At 40.3% G+C, this 17641-nt stretch overlaps 2 protein-coding genes and 3 non-coding genes across 8 annotated transcripts in view; 4 read left to right on the top strand and 1 right to left on the bottom strand.

Moving 5' to 3' along the window:
• LOC135428571 (zinc finger protein 814) overlaps positions 1-17641 on the bottom strand; it is a 240866-nt gene that overhangs the window by 36832 nt on the left and 186393 nt on the right. For 3 of the 4 annotated variants that reach the window (XR_010436279.1, XR_010436280.1, XR_010436281.1), the window contains 2 exons: positions 13425-13619; positions 7926-8272 (listed from right to left, as the gene is read on the bottom strand). Coding sequence is in view for 1 of the 4 variants with exons in the window: in XM_064682645.1 (XP_064538715.1) it covers positions 7951-8272; positions 13425-13619 (517 nt within the window). In the remaining 3 variants the exon portion in view is untranslated. Of the gene's footprint in view, positions 1-6543; positions 6794-7925; positions 8273-13424; positions 13620-17641 lie in introns of those variants that run through there. The other variant, XM_064682645.1, reaches the window with a different exon arrangement.
• LOC135428610 (activator of 90 kDa heat shock protein ATPase homolog 1) lies at positions 127-5816 on the top strand. Its single transcript, XM_064682689.1, has 4 exons — positions 127-535; positions 613-1261; positions 1331-1466; positions 5348-5816. Exons 1-4 carry the CDS (start codon positions 388-390, stop codon positions 5489-5491), a joined length of 1077 nt encoding a protein of 358 aa, XP_064538759.1. The 5' UTR covers positions 127-387; the 3' UTR covers positions 5492-5816.
• TRNAG-GCC (transfer RNA glycine (anticodon GCC)) lies at positions 6041-6111 on the top strand. The gene has a single exon. It is a non-coding gene; the product is annotated as a tRNA-Gly (tRNA).
• On the top strand, positions 7271-7341 carry TRNAG-GCC (transfer RNA glycine (anticodon GCC)). The gene has a single exon. It is a non-coding gene; the product is annotated as a tRNA-Gly (tRNA).
• Positions 7770-7840, top strand: TRNAG-GCC (transfer RNA glycine (anticodon GCC)). Its single transcript has one exon. It is a non-coding gene; the product is annotated as a tRNA-Gly (tRNA).

The raw sequence follows: 17641 nt of genomic DNA, 5'->3' as shown, positions 1-17641 counted from the left end.
TTTAATTTGTCATAAACACCTTACAATACAAAAACAAACCTTAAACGACTTGTAGCAGTGTAGCAGACAATACTCTCTTGGTTAACAGAATTGCTCCACTGCGGCGAATTCACTCCTCACAAACTATAAATTTGCGGCATATATGTGAACTCGTTACCAGAAGTCACGCGACTGGTGCACACTGAATATCGCTCATCACTAACCGAGGCTGACTGTAAAGGCACCGAGCACCTTTGGATTTCCAGAAAATTCCAAATATTTTCTTAGCATAATCAAAAGAGCAACGTCAGGCAACCCAATCGAGCGCGTCACAAGCACGGCCAACACTTAGGATCAGTGAATGCGAATATCAACCACATTTTAATACAGCAAACACGCTACAGCGACATGGCCAAGTGGGGAGAGGGTGATCCACGCTGGATTGTTGAGGAGAGACCCGATGCGACCAATGTGAACAACTGGCATTGGACGGAAAAGAATGCGACGCCCTGGTCCAAAGAGCGGCTGCCACAGTTGTTTGCCGACTTTAAAATAGGTGCGTTGCTCTTATTCTGATTCTTGCAAAAATTCTAACCTTAATGTTTTTGCTGGCACGGACTGCACGGAGTGCAGAACAACGAGACATCGAATGCGTGGTGGATTCAGTGGACAAGTGCAACGGGGAGGCGACCGTCAACAATCGAAAGGGCAAACTGATATTCTTCTACGAATGGGAGCTGGTGCTCAAGTGGTCCGGCCGCCTGCTCAAGAACAGCAATCTGAGCCACAAGGGCAAGCTGACCATACCGAATCTGTCCGAGGAGAACAATCTGGAGGACGTGGAGATCACGGTGACCATTGACGAATCGAACGACGAGTCGGAGACACTCAAACAATTCATGTACAACGTGGGCAGAGAGCGCATACGCAACCAGCTGGGCGTCTACATCAAGGAGCTGAAGGAAGAATATTCCAAGAACTTGATACTACCAAAGAAGGACGCCAACAGCAGCGACTCGGCTGCGGAGGCAAACGATGCCAACAATGCGAAAAATGCGGCCCAAAAGGCTGCGTCGCTGCGATCAGCCGCCGCCGCGCCCAAATCTTCCTCCAATAGCAGCGCAACGCGCAGTGTCGGCTGCAAGCTGGACGTGCGCACACTCTCCATGACCGAGGAGTTCCATTGCAATGCCAATGATCTCTACAACGCGCTGACAAAGCCCGAAATGGTCACTGCATTTACGCGTGCGCCCGCCAAAGTGGACGCCGTACGCGGCGGCGAGTGAGCATTTAATTGCCTTCCCGCTAAGATTCGACTTCAGCTCATATCGTACTCCATTTGTATCCACAGATTTGTGCTCTATGGCGGCAACGTGCTTGGCAAGTTTGAGGAACTGGTGCCCGAAAAGAAGATCCAACAGAGCTGGCGTCTGAAAAACTGGTCATCTGGTCACTACTCGAATGTCGTCATCGAACTGGAGGAAACTGTAAGTAAAATGCGTGCAATAGAGAGCAGATTGGGCTGGACATAGGCCGTAGTCTTATTCGTTGGCTTTTCCCCGGGGATCTCTTGAAATTTCTGTGCGTTTGAGTAAAGCTTCCAGACAGACGGATTCAGATCAAGAATAGCTGGGCTCACAGTAAAGTGTGAATATACAATTAAAAACAGGTCAAAAGAACTTTTTGATTCTTGACTAAGATTATAGCCCCGATTCTGTGAATTTTAAACTAGGACCAGGAAATTTAGATAGTTGCAACTTGTGTCAGCGACGTTGCTGGAACCTTTTATTGAAGTTTAAGTAATAAGTTGTAAAGCTGTGGGTTATATATATATAATTATATATAGGCTATAGAAAACTAAACTTTATCAGGTGTATACCCTGCTTACCTGGGCAGGCTATTAAAAAGTTAGTTTGCTCAAAGAACAATATATTTAAATTCTATGTTCTCAAATTCCATCCTGTTTTTCACAGATGTAGTTAAATTTGATGTAACAATCGGCATCATTCAGTGCATAAACTCCATGCACCTTCCGTAAGTGGACGCAGTCCTCGTTGCCACCGTAATTATTAGGTTCTCCGGGATACCAGTTTAAGAATGTCGCTTTGCGACCCGTTGCTAACGAATAGAACTCACCCTCTTTGCCAAGATCGTTAGTGCCCAGCCAATACGATGTATTAATCAAATGCCTTTCCACTGCATCAAACTCTGCCCGAGTCTGCAGATTAGCCAGATGTCCGCCAAATTCGCGACACCTATGCGCTGCCTCAAACCAGTTTAGCCTTGTAAAATGATCAATATAATAATATTTGTCTCCTATTTTGGCAAATACTCCCATATCTTCGGATTTTCTTGCGTTGTTTATGTCTTCGAAGCTTTTTGTTTGTTTTTCCAGTCTATCAAACTTCTCATGCAGCAAACGTTCAATGTTTTCGAGTTTATTTATGGTTTCCGATATCTGTTTAGCTTCATTTAGGTCTACTTGCTTCTGTAATCCCCTTGTGTGCTCCAATATGTGCCTGACGACTTTAAAGCAATATCTGCCACAGCTAGATTCGAGATGCCTCGACTCCTCACAACTCTGTTGGAAGGAACAATCAGTTTCTACTATATATTTGCAAAGTTCACAGTTTTCACTTGCCTCGCTGCTCTGCTTAGCTAGAAAATCATAAAAGCAAACTGTAGAAATACTCGATTTACTGCGATTTAAATGTTCATTTATTTTTATAAAAATTTGTTTACATACAGTACATACAATTTATTGATACAGTATTAAATGGACTGTTGTATATTGTTTTGTCAAAGGAGAAGAATTTTAATTCTTCTCACAGATAAAGTTAAGATAGTCGTTGCAATCTATATCATTCATTAGATAATTAGAATGTTGCCGCATTTCGACGCAATTTTCACCATTAAACGAGTTACTTGGGTTTCCAGGACTCCATTTCAGGAACACCGCCTTCTTGCCAGTAGTTAACGATATATATACGCCCTCGTGATCATTGTCGTTGATATCCAGCCAATAACTTAATTTGTATAACTTTTGTCTTAAAGCATTTAACTCTTGTTGATTCTGCGGACTCGCCAGATGTCCACCAAGTGTTTTACACTTGGCTGCTGCAGCGTGCCAGTTAAGCTTTTCATCGTGTTCTATATAATAATATTTGGATCCAATTTTCTCAAAAATACATATATCAGTTTTGTCGCTTCCCTTAACTATACTGCTTAGATTTTTCCACTGATCTTCAAACTTTTCTTCTAGTGTATGTAATTTTTTTTCCACTGTATCAAACTTTTCATAAAACACTTTCATTAAACTTTCAATGCTCTCCAATTTGGCTAACAAATTCGAATTTTGTTTATCCTGACACTCGACTTGCTTCTGCAATGCTGTTTCAACTATTTTGCCCTGTAATTTTTGTTCGTTACTTTCCTGCAGCAAAGTTTTAATACTCTCAAGTTGGATAATTTGTTCAGATTTCTGTACTATATCAAATCTTTCGACCTGCTTCTGTAATGCCGTTGTGTGCTCCAATATGGGCCTGACGACTTTAAAGCAATATCTGCCACAAGTAGATTCGAGCTGCCTCGACTCCTCACAACTCTGTTGGAAGGAACAATCAGTTTCTACTATATATTTGCAAAGTTCACGCTTATCACTTGCCTCGCTGCTCGCGTGTGCAGTCAGGACTGCGATTAAGATCCCAAAATAAATGATTCTCATTGCGAATTACTCAATGTTGACTGTCGCAATAGGTTTCGTCTACTAAAAATCTCTCAATGAATCATTGTTAATATATATGCTGTTATCAAGAAACGAAGCTAAATTTGTCTATCTCTCGTAATTTCACTTGAAATTGGTGCAGTTGAACCCTGCTGATCTGCTTGAACAGCCATAAAAACATACAAACAAACTGTAAATGTTCTTATTTCACTGTGATTTCAATGTTTATTTATTTTTATAAATATTAGGTACTGTGTCAAGTTTTTTGATATAGTATTTAATTGAACGTTTTATATTGTTATGTCAAAGGAGAAGACCTTACTTTATTATTGTCAGTAGATTAAATGTTTTAATTATCAAATTTTTTCTCACAGATAAAGTTAAGTTTGTAAAAGCAATTTAAATCATTCATTCGATAATCATTTTGTCGCCGAATTTCGACGCAATGCTCGGCTTCGTTAGCATAGTTATTTGGTTCTAGAGCTTCCCACATAATGAACACCGCCTGCTGGCCAGTAGTGGACGACATAAATGTTCCCTCGTCAGCTAGGTCGTTGATATCCAGCCAATAACTGAATTTGGTTAACTTTGCTTTTAAAGCGTCGAACTCTTGTTGATTTTGCGGACTCGCCAGATGTCCACCAAGTGTTGTACACTTGGCTGCTGCAGCGTGCCAGTTAAGCTTTTCATTGTGTTCTATATAATAATATTTGGATTCAATTTTCTCAAATAAACCTATATCAGCTGTGCCGTTTGCCTTAACTATTCTGTTTAGATTTTTCCACTTATCTTCAAACTTTTCTTCTAGTGTATGTAATTTTTTTTCTACTGTATCAAACTTTAAATGAAACAGACTTTCAATGCTCTCCAATTTGGCTAACAAATTCGAATTTTGTTTATCCTGGCATTCGACTTGCTTCTGTAATGCTGTTTCAACTATTTTGCCCTGAAATTTTTGTTCGTTACTTTCCTGCAGCAAAGTTTCAATACTCTCAAGTTGGATCATTTGTTCAGATTTCTGTACTATATCAAATCTCTCGACCTGCTTCTGTAATGCCGTTGTGTGTTCCAATATGGGCCTGACGACTTTAAAGCAATATCTGCCACAAGTAGATTCCAGCTGCCTCGACTCCTCACAACTCTGTTGGAAGGAATAATCACTTTGTATATTTCTAAAGTTTACTCTTATAGTACAACTTGCCTCACTGCTCGCTCTTGCTGCGAAAATTGCGATTAAGATCCCAACGAAATTGATTTTCATTGCGAGTTACTCGATGTTAACAGTTGCAAAGGCTTTCGCATACTAAAAACACCTTTAAGAAGCATCATCCTTATGTATGTTGCTATCTCTTGATAATTGATGCAGTTCTATAGCTACTGACCTGCTTGAATGACTATGTAAATACGGTTATCGTACAAACAATTGGCATTTGTATATTACAATTCCTCGAAGGTGACATCTCTGATCCCCATATCAACAGCCCTGATTCTACGGACACTTGACCTGTCTTTCGATTGATTTCCGTCTTATAAACATAAAATTTAAATAAATACATATAAACATAAATATAATATTTGATTTTCCACTTTCTTTCTCGCTGGAGCAACATTTATAATTATTTAAATTATTTGTCCATTTTGCAGTCGTCCAGCACGATGATGACGCTTAAGCAGACCGGTATTCCCGCCTCCGAATATGATGCGATGAAGACAAATTGGTATCGATACTATTGGCATAGCATCAAGCAAACCTTCGGATTTGGCTCCTCCATATCTGATGCCTTATAAGCTGCACCATGAGCACATGGACACTGGCCAGGCCTAAATGCTTATTATCACACGAGTTCCATTCTACAGCGCTGCAAATTGATTTTCACCAACTTTAAGCTATCATTTCTGTGCGGCTCCGTGCCGGCGCACTCTGTTAACACTTGAACACGGTATTCAAATTTATAGACGGAAACACTGTTCGACAGCAGCAGCAGCAGCAGTAACAACAATATTAAATAAAACAACAAATCAGGTCATTTAGTCATTGTTCAAGCTATGCCACACACCCGACATTGATTCACACCTTATCTAAATGGCGAAATAAATGAAAAATCTAAATGAACATCTATGCGAGTCTAATCTAATGATGGGTAAATGGGTAAAAGATATTCTAATTAATGGGTTTAATTCAAAAGCGTTAATGAATTATACTCTCTTATAATGCCAATCTACCGATCTTTGAACAAACCCGTTTTGCTTGTGCCGCAGATTCGATTAGCAATGCTTTTTTCAGCTGCTCCTAGATGAAACTTAAAACTGGCATAATCCGATTCACCAATAAGAAAAGCATCGGTGGTTCAGTGGTAGAATGCTCGCCTGCCACGCGGGCGGCCCGGGTTCGATTCCCGGCCGATGCAAATTTAAATTTTTAATGCTTTTAAATATTTTACATCATTTCAATATTTATTTTTTCATATATTTTGCTGATCGAATAACATCGATTAAAACGAGTCGTGACAAAATAAATTTAAAACCAAAACAAGGTAACAATATTAGATTTGTTAAATGCCTTGACCAAAGTGTATCAATTAAATTGCATCTGATCATAGCATAGTTATCCATCATAAGAGACTTAACTTTTTAGTTGATAGATAAATAATCCTTAAAAAATAAATTGACATATTGAGTCAAGGATATGTACCACAAAGTGAACAAATTAAAATTGTTCGCAGCTATAATCTTCTCTATATATAAAACTGTTTGTCCTGACTGACTGACTGATTGGTGATCAACGCACAGCCCAAACCGTTAGAGCTAGGAAGCTGGCATTTTCACTGTAGTTACATTATTTTATGTAGGTGCACGTTAAGACGGGGTTACGGGAAATTCCACCCGCACGTGTGGAAAAATCGCGAAACACGTTTGTATGTAACTTTTTTGTTTACCATCCGATCGGCACCAAACTAATTTTCAAAGATCTATGTTCAAATTCATTTGAGGGGTGTTTCACACTTTTTGAAAAATCCATCCCTCCTTGGTGCAAATGGGGGTCGAAGATTTGGTGGATGTCGTTTTGTGTTCAAATTTATTTCCAAAGATCTATAAGAAAAATCATTTGAGACGTGTTTCACATTTTTCGCAAAATCTAAACTCCTTCGGTGGAAAATGCATTTCAAAGATTTTTTTTGGTGAATTTAAAGTTTTGTCCGATTTGCACAAAGGTGTTTGATTCCCGTCCGATCAGTTTCAAAATCATTTTCAAAGTTTTTTGAAAACATTGATTTTATAACATACGTGCCACGGGCAAGGCCGGGTTATACCCGCTAGTCTTTTATATAAATTTTAAAATAAATATTTTTAGGAAACCATAATATTGCGATCTTTCATATTTAGCAAAGGAAGTAAGAAATGTATTTAAATTATAGAAGCGACTCTTCCACTTAAAGCATATGTATTATCAAACTTTTTTTTTTTAACTTTTGAACTCTTGAACATATTTCTGCGAGCACTTGAGTTTAGCTTAAGATTATGGTTTTAAGCTCTAAGATGGTTAGTTTTGATACTTGATTAATACAAGCATCGGTGGTTCAGTGGTAGAATGCTCGCCTGCCACGCGGGCGGCCCGGGTTCGATTCCCGGCCGATGCAATGTTAACTTTTTAGATTTTATTATGTACAAACAATACATATACATGTGTTTTATTTTTTATACATACATAAAAACTAATTCAAGTCAATGCCTGTTTATGGCCTACTTCAGTTTGTTTATAAACTTGTTGTTATATTAATGCAGTCATAACCCTAATGTTGTAAATAATCAATGAATTACAAGTTAATATACATATACATATATATAAAATATTAAAAACAAAAAGCAACATCGACGATAATATACGATTGTAATTTTTTTGTTAGTACACATTGGGCATGATCGGTCTATAGTTTAGTCAAGTGAATTTTGCATAAAATAAAATAACTCCAAGTCCACATATAAAACCTAACTTGTCAAGTTTAAGTTTTATTAATAAATTTGTCAAAAGCTTAAGACTATAAATTTTGAACCGGTCTTTATAGAAGCATCGGTGGTTCAGTGGTAGAATGCTCGCCTGCCACGCGGGCGGCCCGGGTTCGATTCCCGGCCGATGCAAATTAACATATTTTGTAATTTATGAATGCAAAGTAGCAGCTTTTTACTTTGTAAATTAAATTATTTATGTCTTCAGATTGCTTACCATATTGTGAAGAGTTCCAAGTGCCTTATGGAATTGATTTCTTGTGCGTTGTCAAATGCATTTGATATTCCTTGAAGCTGTTGCTCTTGAAGGGATCGGCACAAGCCGAACACTCGTAGATAAACTTGCCCGGATGTTTGCCCGTCTTGACGATGTGCTTGCGTAGGTTGTCCAAGCTGCTGCACTGGAAGTCGCAGTGGGGGCACTGATGGGGCTTCTCCCCGGTGTGGCGACGCATGTGCCGGCTCAGATGACCCTTGATGCGCGCCCTGAACTCGCACTGATCGCACGAGAACCATTTGCCACCCTCGCCCAGCTCTGGCCCGGCTACATGCGACTTGAGATGCCTGCAAAAAAAGAGGGAGTAGAGAAAACTGTTAAGTATTCGCACTGCAAAGCCATATTTAAAATCTTCAGCTTGATTAGACGTTAAATTCCAGTGGCGGCTGTCCCCCAGCAACGCAGCCAGCAACTAATTGCTAATTTCGCATTCGAATCGCACGCTCGAAATCAAAATACAAAATACGAGTAAGTTGGCAACGACTTTGGCCAAAGCAAAAGAACGCCACCGATCTTTACCGGCACCGGCACCGGGACAGGCACCGGGACAGGCACCGGGACTGGCACCGGCACCAGTAGCCAACACCAAGACCCAATACCCTCAGATCGAGATCAGTTTTGTAAACAGCGGCAAAGCGCATTCGGAAATCGTCGTTCGCAGGGTTAGGCTCTGGACGCTGTGGTCAATGGGATATATAAAATATTCAAATATATTAAGAATGTTTATTCAAGGGATAGTTAGATATGCATAAATATATATAACTATAACTGGTGCATTTTTCTAGGGTAAAAACGGAAAAACAGAACCCAATTTTTCTGAACAACTCGGACATCGAATCAACACTTCGTCGTAACATACACATATACTTTATGTAGAACTTCCTTTTCTAGTGTAAAAAAACCCATCTATATATTAAAAATTTATTTTTATGGACAGAACTTTAGCTAGCACTTTTTGTAAATTTAATTTAAAGTCTTGAGTAAGTAAGATCTCTTTTGGTATTTAAAATATGTGTCCAAATTAATCATCCCGCTGATATAATAAGTACCGTATATAGATTTTCGTTTCTATCTATTGTAAAAAACAAATCTTTAATATTTCAAATGCTTTTTTATGGCCAAAACTTTACTTAATACTTTCTGCGTCAAAATCCTTTTACCATTTGTAGACCTCCATTTACCCTATCAAAGACCCTTTCCTGTCCCGAACTCTAGATTGTACTTTCCGCAGTGTCATCCATTTCAGAGCTTTAGAAAAGTAGAATATATTTTGGTAAAGCCTCTCGCTGATCTTTGAACCCATATGCCCGACCGAAGTGTCTGGCATACACGACTGAAGGGTGCACACAGTTACGCGCCTTCAATTACGACCCGATGCCGGTTCGGGCTTTTCGAGCTGTAGTCGACTCCCCTGTGCCCAGAAGCGGGATCGAGGCCTGCGGCTGACGCTCATTTGTTGCTGGTGTTGTTGTCCACTCCACTTATCAGCTACTGTCCAAACCGAGGACTCACAATTAATTGCCAATGTTCTGCGTGGTCGCCGAATTGGAATCTGTGTGAAATCTCAGGCACAGCTACAGAGAACGGCGGCAACGTAGGCGGGGGTGGGGACGTGGGCGATGGCAACCCTAGCGCGGCTCATGCGCAGTCGGTAGGCTTAATTAGCGGCAAGTAATGTTGCCGCTGTTGCAGTTGCAGCTTCGTGCTTGGCAGCAAGTTGTAGGAGTTACCTCCACCACCTCCAACTCCTACTCCTCCTCCTTCTCCTCCTCCAACCGCTCCCGCTCCCTGCCCTCGGTGCGTCTTCTCAGGCGTCGCTTTGAGCGGCGTCCGGCAATGCCGACAACCCATCGAACGTCCGAAACGAGGCCGAAACTGGACGCGTTTTGGCCAGCCTTTGAATTCCTGGACAACCCCGCTCTTTTCTTTCTTTTGATAGCTAATTGAAGATCTCGACTGCCAGTTAAGCGCATCACAACTGTGTCTGTGTGTGTTTTAGTCGACTCTTGTGGGATTTATGCATGCCTGACAACTTAACCTACAGAACAAAACATTTTTAATGAGCTCAGTTGTGGCGTTTCGGACAATCCCCCAAATTGGGCGGAAGCAACTCAAGACTACCCCCCCTAACCTCTAGGTGTCAAAGATTTGTCTGTATTCTCTTGTTCTCTTATTGACTTCAGCTGCTTGAAAGATAAAAGCCTGCAATTCAAATTAGATTTCCCATGCTTTTTCCACCCGTTTTAGTGGATTTTTCGTGATCCGAGAAATAGTTTTGCTGAAATGCGTTTAAAGATCATCCAGTGATTGTTTGCTCTTCACTCATATTCCATTCTCAAGTCAAGATTTGTCTAGATTTTTCCAAAACAAGAGAAAATAAGAAGTTCCAGCCATTTTCTGCGAATCGGGGGATTATTCTACAATTTGTGTAATACGATAACAATTATTTATCGTAAGGTTTTTTTATTAAACTGTACATAAATGTTTCTATTTTTCGATTTGTCAAAATAATTTTCAAGCTTTCCTCGGCTGCATATAAATTTTAATTTTTAACTATACATTTATAAAATAAAAACAAAATAATAATTCTGTTTACTATCAGAATTAAGTCTTCAAATAAATCGAAAGGTATTTTACCTCGTTAAAAAAATCTCAATAAATATAAATAAGCGTTTTGGCCAACGTTTGAGTTCTTGGACAAGCCGTTCTCTTTTCATTTAGGATAACTTCTTGATCTCGACTGACAGTTAAGTTATATATAAGAATACTATTAGTATAATAAATGTAATTAAGATTTATTACTTGAATACAAGGTTTAAATTGTACTTCTATTTTTCAATTATTTCGACATTTTTTCCACACTCAATTTGTGGAATAAAGAAAGAATTCTTCTTTGTTACGCTATAAAATTGGATGTCAGAACGTGTTCCAAAGAGTCGTCTTTCGGCAACAGATCCCCAACGAGCATTTAGAACTTTTTCGAAAGTTCTTCTGCATAATACAATATAAATAGTTAAGTATAGAAGTGCACTTCGCATAACTATCCAGCTATTCGATATTAAATATTCAAATTCTGTGCAACAGCAACAAAAGACGCAAAAGTTGTCCCCCATCAAAGCGATCGCAGCGATGCGTCGCAATGCTGCCAGACGAATACCCATTTATACAGCTCCCAGTTGCAGTAACTATATGAGTGTGTGTATGTGTGTGTGTGTGTGTGATGCAGTGGGGCGGACAGCTGCACAGTGGCAGGCAACGGTGGCAGTGGCAGTGGCAATGCCAATGCCGGCGATTGGCCCAAAGTCCGCGAACGTTGCGCCATTCGGATGCAGATCGACGCTGTCGCTGCATCCATGCGGGGGAGCAGGGGCAGGCGTTGTAGTGGCAGGGGCGGGTGGGGCGGTTGGGCAGCAGCAGCTGCTGCCGCTTCATTTCCAAATAGCCATTCACGTCGCGTATCTTTGGGGCCAGTGGAGAGCGCACTGGAAATATTACAAGAATTCAATGTGCATATCAAAGGCGATCGATAAGTCACGATTTTGTGGTACGACTCGGTCGACTCTCGATCCGATCCGTTCGACTGCCTGCTCCGCAGCTCTTTGACTGCGATTGGCACTGCCCAGTCAGCAGCTCCTTTCAGTGGTTGCTGCTGCTGCTGCTGCTGGTCGCTGCCGCTGCAGTTGTTATTGTTGTTGTTGCTCTCATCAATTTATGCAATTGCAATTCAAAGTCTGCAATTATGGATGACATTTTGCTCTTGTTGCTCCTTTTTATTACCATTTCCATTTGCTGTTTGTTTTTCTGTTTTTTGTTTTTTTCTTTTGAGAAATTCAAATTCGTGTAGAAAATGTCGCTCGTTTATTTTGTGCGCTTGGCAATTGTATTTGACTTCATCGGTAAATCCAGATTAGCATTTTGTAGATTAGTAATAGCGCTCCGACATGACATCAGGAATAGGCCTCGACCTCGCCCTGTCGAGTATCGCTTGAATGGGAATTGAGCTCGATTGGTACGTAGTCGATTTATTATTACCTTTTGATTATTTGAGAACGTTTCCGAATAAGCGCATAAATTCTGCAGCCTATTCTCATATAATAGTACATTGTCGGCGACTGGACGATAAAGCGGATTGTAAAAGTTGCCGTTTCGATCGGTAAGAAATGGTTGGATATGGAATTTTGTGTGCGGCAGATTGAAATTCAAATATATTTCGTTGTAAGAGTGCAAATCTATTCGATTGTAAATCCACAGAAAAAATAATACAAGTGCTTGGCAGCTTTTAAGAAGCAGCTTGAGCTAACATGCATGCTAAAATACATGTCAAACTTGCCTCAAAAAAATTACGCTCTACTCACTTTAGTGTCATGTCTTAAGTTTGGATATATAAGTGTGCATGTTTGTACATATATGCATGCATGTTTCTTTTCTATATATGCACATGCATGTAAAAATGCAAACATACATATATATGTACATGCATACATACATATATATGTACATATATACACATATATGCATGCATGTATGTGTGAATGCATTTTTGCATATAAAAACATATGCATTCGTATATACTTATGTATATGTTTGTGTGCAGGTCTGCATATTTTGAATATACATGTATGCATGTTGGTTTGTATTTATGCAAACATACATACATATATACACACATACATACATACATACCTACACACATACATGCATACATACCTATTTACCTACATACCTACAAACATACATATCATACATCAAAACCTGCAGGGCCTACTTGAATTTATGAGAATCGAGGAGTAGAGCACTTGGTATAATACGTTTTATTTAAATATGCAGCACAGCTACAAATAAGCTTGGTCTGCGTTTGTTATTAGAGAACAACCATGCACGCATACATACAATCATAAATACATAAAACCATGCATGCACACACATGCCCACACACACATATATATATATACATAATACTTATATGCCTACGTATAAAATACTTGTATTATTAAATTTTTTGTTTCATATAAGCTCACTAATATAAGATTTGTATAGAATCTATACATTATTTCTTGCTAGTATTCTATATAGGCAGAGGTTAAAATTTCCCATCCCGATAACTCGGTCAAATCTCATCTTATATTCAAAACGTTTGGCTTTTTGTTCGTGGTTTGGCCTCTAAATCAATTTGGCAACTAGATCTACTAAAAATAAAAATTCATGTGGAAATGGTACCCTCAAATATCCTATGACCTTTGTCCAGGTCGAAATTTCCCACTCGTTCAAATCTATTCTGATTTTCACGAGTTTTGGCTCTTTGTTTCTTTATTTTATACGTACCACGGGCAAGGCCGGGGTATACCCTCTAGTGTAATATAAATACTGAATGAAGTATAAATCCTAATATGTATGTAATAATATATAACTTATCTATATATTTAAGGCCTTCTCACTCACCTCTTCAAGTGCAGCTCACTTTTGCCCACATAGTTGCAGTTTTCGTGTTCACACTTGTGACTGCCCTTGGCATGGGATATTAGATGGGTTTTGAGGGCCTCGGGCGTAAGACCCGCATACGAGCAGTCCTCGTGTTGGCAACGAAATTGACGTTCCACCGAAGCGTGGCTCATTTCGTGCAGTTTAAGTGAGTATCTAAAATGAAAATTTAAAGATTGATTTTAGAGTCGGTCTATAATTGAAAAATAGAGTCGGCAGAGGTGGGAGAAATCTGTGTGACGCTCTACGTCACATTGTTGGCTTTTATTTTTTATGTTTTGCATTTTATTAGAAAATTGTTTAATTACATTAAATCAAAGCAAAAGTAATTCGCACCAGAGTCACGTCCCATTCGCCCAGGCCGTCCCGTCAGACAGTCGGCACGTTCGGCACAGGGACACAAACCTGGACGGACCTGGGCCACGTCCACACCAAAAAGGAACACAGTAGTCGTCGTCGGCCCACAAACCAAATGCAAACTCGTTGGCAAAACTTTTGTGCACATCAATTACGGATGCTAATTAATCGAAACAGCTGAGAGTCGTCGTCGTCGTCGTCGACTTTAAAAAGAGCCCAACATTCGGGACTCCTTATTTGCATTTGTTTAAAGAGCACGCGGAATTGAAACAGGATTTGGCAAGAAGAACTAAACAGCTGTGCTTGTGATATGCGATATGAATATATAGAAAAAATGACAGTAGGAAAATAATTATGTGTATTGCTTTTTAGAGTAGATTAAACTAGTTTATCCCAACTATTTTATAGCATTTTATTTATTTTTTTTCGATATAAAACCTTAAATTGGGTTTAATTTTGTTTCAATTGTTGATCAATTTATTTGCCATTTTGAAGAAAATGGCTACAACAGAAAAGATATGTGTTATCAGAAAATATAGAGTAGGGATTATATAACATTAATATATTTTAATTTGTGTAACTCAAGGAATTGCGGGTAGATTTAAGTTTAAGACGGGTGCGAAATGGACAAAAAAGTTATTTTCAGAATTTGAAGCAAGAAACTTGGACACGGACAAGGCCGGGTTATACGCGCTAGGTTAAGTAAAACAAATTCAAATATACACAGAATAATAAAGAGAATAGAACAAATGGATTGTAGAAAGCAGATGAATAAAGCTAGATCTACTATTTCGACTTAAAAAGGCTTTACAGTCATAATGTAATTGCAATTGCCATTGAGTCAGTAAGCGATTTGTGCAATAGAAATGTTAATGTTATTAATTTTGCCAAATAAAAGTTAGTTAATGGAAGAGTATCTATGCGCATAAATATTGAAAATGTTAATTTCCGTTGTTCATTTGGAATTTATGCGGCGTTGGCTCTTGAAAAAGATTCTTCTTAATAACGCGCGACATTAACAAAGTTTCAATCTTTAATCTAAATTCCTCTTAACGGCAACAATGCCAGGAAAAGCAACAGCAGAGATATGGCTATAAGGAATAGTGGGCTCAATGGCACGAAAGGGGCGGCTGGGCGTGGCCTGTGCTGGTGTTGGCGACATTGTCATGCATTTCTAATGATGCCGTCGCGTGGGCGGCAACAGCAGCAGCAGCAGCAGGAGCAACATCCTCGTCGACGGCGACGGCGTTGATATGTGAAATGTCACTTTGTATGGAGTTTGAATAGCAACGAGGATGACAACGACAACAGGATGACGGGCGTGCTGCGAGGAGCACGGCTGGGGAGTCAACGTTTGTCCAAGGCGTTTGCCAGCCGTTTGAGACGTTGACAAAAGGATGCCATTTCACCTGCAGGAGTTTGCCGTAAATTGTTGTTGTTGCTGATGTTGCTGCTGCTGCCATTCACTGGGATAATGGTGCCGCCAGCAACAACATAATGCTAAAAAGAAAAGCAAAGCGAATTAGATGCAACAGCAACGGGAACAGCAACAAAATTATCTTTCGCCCGGTTCGTTCCTTTCGCCTTGTATTTTCAGTTATAACATTAACTTTTATTTGCTCAGCTGCATTTTACAGAGCTGCGTGAACCGCCCTGCCCTGCCCCGCCCGGCCATGGACACCTTCTCAACGCAGTTCTCAGCGATTTCTCCAGCTCGAAGAACTTCTTCAGCTTTAACTCGCCGTCTGTCCCGCTAATTCCTTTTTGCCTCTGCTGTTGTCAGATATATTTTCACGGCACAGGCCCCAAGGACATTAGCGTAAATTAAATTAAATTGTGCGCTGAGCCAATTTGCGCAGGTGTCAGGTGAAACTTGAAGAATATCTATATGCGCATATGCATGCATCCATATATTACGTATTAATATTATCAAAACAATTGCTACTTTTGATAATCGATAAGTTTGTGCCTTAATGTTATCTAATTATTAAGCATAGGTCCGTTTATTTGTTGCAGGCAGTGTATATATGTCGGAATCGGTAGAATATATCTATTAGCTAGCTATATAGCCAACATATGAACGACGGGACGGAAGTTAAATTCTTCTTTTTCAAGCTTTTTGATCAAATTTGGGCTTACCATGAAAGCATCGATCCAAGAAGAATATTATCTTAATTGTATTACTAAATCATATATAGCTATATAGCCAGAATACAAGTCTTAGCATGATATATAAGCAAAATCCAATCGAAATCGGCATACAATATGATATTTTTCTCTAAAGGCAGAATGTTTAAGTAAATGAGTTTAATAGAGAACTTTGCTATTTCTCAAGATATCTTGGCCAATTAAGTTTTGCACATTGCCAGGATAGACTTTCCTTTAAGTCTTACACAAAAAATAGAGTAAAGGGCATTTTCTAATAATACAATTCAAAAGTGAACACTTCCATTTGATTACAAAATATGCAAAGATGCGGCCTTTAAGAAGCCCAAGATCTACTGAAGTTTAAACTGAAGCAGAGCATTTAAAATCTAAACACGCCCTGCATTGAGGCGCCGCCTTTCAATACGGATGCGAATGCGGATGCGGATGCTGATGCGGATGGTGGTTCCGATGCAGCGAAGCTTCGTTGCGATTAGTTGACGAAACGTTTCACGCCCGGCGACGAAAACTTTGCCCTTTTGTTCTGCATTCAATGGGTGTGGGTGAGGCGGATCTGGGAAGCGAATGGTGGGTTGCCTTCAAAGACCAACTGGGGCGTCTCCAGGAATCAGTCGAGCAGCAGCTGCACGCGGCAAAGAAGCTGTTTGGCTTTGGTGTTGTGTCAACTTTTGCACGCCATCCATTAGGAGCGCGGCGAGACGGCGGCTGGGGAATGCAATAGCAAAGGACAACTGGCAGGAAGCCCAAGATGCTGAGCAAACATGTTGCGGCTGCGGATGCGCGGGCGGGTGTGCATGGGGAATGCGAGCTGCGGCAGGTGCAAATGTATCCTGCTGCTCATTGTCAGCTGCATGCGAAGGTGCCACGTTCTCTCTCTCTCTCTCTCCCTCTCGCATGTCTTAGACAATCGCATGTGTGTGCTGGGGAGTGGGCTGTTGCTTGGGTTTTTGGCCAAAGTCTGGGCGAATGCCACCCGTCGCAGTCAATGTTGTTGCGCTGGCATTGTTGTTCCCAAAACTCGTATAAATATTTATGACAGTCTCTCTCTTGCTTGTCGTGTCGTGTCTTGTCTTGGGCTCTGCCTTGTTCTGGGCGGGTAAGTTTTGTGCCGCGGGTGTTAGTCACCAGTGCAGCGACTGCTTCCGGTGTCAGTCACAAGGATGTGCTCAACTTTTGCCAGCCCCCCCCCAGCACAACCACGCCAAGCCCAATAGCCATAACCCCTTATCCACAGCCTCAGCCAGTTTCCCATTTCTTGGCCAACTTTCATGTAATTGGTACGTAAGTCTTGTGCCGTCTTTTCAGTTCCCAAGTTGTTGTTCGCTTGTGCGACATTAGCTGGATTTTGATGGCTCGTCCTGTGTTGCATGTGAAATTAGTTACGGGGGGCGTGGCTGCACATTTATGCCATGTGTAATTAGGGAAGTGCCCAACACCTTTCAACATTGCGCGTTTGCCTTTTGCCGCTTATCTGGCTGGCAGCCCAAAACTTGATGCTACGCAAGTATCTTCGCCGGAAATTACCGTTAAATGTCACCCTTGCACTTGTACTCTTCACACACACACACACACACACACGCTGCTTGCCTCAAGGGGCATGCCCCATCTTCGCACTGCATTCCTATTAATGCCGCAGCGAGCTTCAAGTTCTTAAT

This window comes from Drosophila montana, unplaced genomic scaffold (genome assembly GCF_035044405.1).
Source record: "Drosophila montana isolate Dmon_TW-CO22-7 unplaced genomic scaffold, ASM3504440v1 contig_1408_1, whole genome shotgun sequence".
In the NCBI taxonomy this organism is placed as follows: domain Eukaryota; kingdom Metazoa; phylum Arthropoda; class Insecta; order Diptera; family Drosophilidae; genus Drosophila; species Drosophila montana.
Note: the sequence above shows the minus strand (reverse complement) of the source record. Positions and strands in the feature narration are given on the sequence as shown.

Bases quoted from the DNA above. Each gene is read 5' to 3' on its own strand.
- LOC135428610 (XM_064682689.1), top strand. From the start codon at position 388: ATGGCCAAGTGGGGAGAGGGTGATCCACGCTGGATTGTTGAGGAGAGA. The intron at 536-612 runs GTGCGTTGCTCT...CACGGAGTGCAG, and splicing joins GTTTGCCGACTTTAAAATAG to AACAACGAGACATCGAATGC. The intron at 1,467-5,347 runs GTAAGTAAAATG...TCCATTTTGCAG, and splicing joins TCATCGAACTGGAGGAAACT to TCGTCCAGCACGATGATGAC.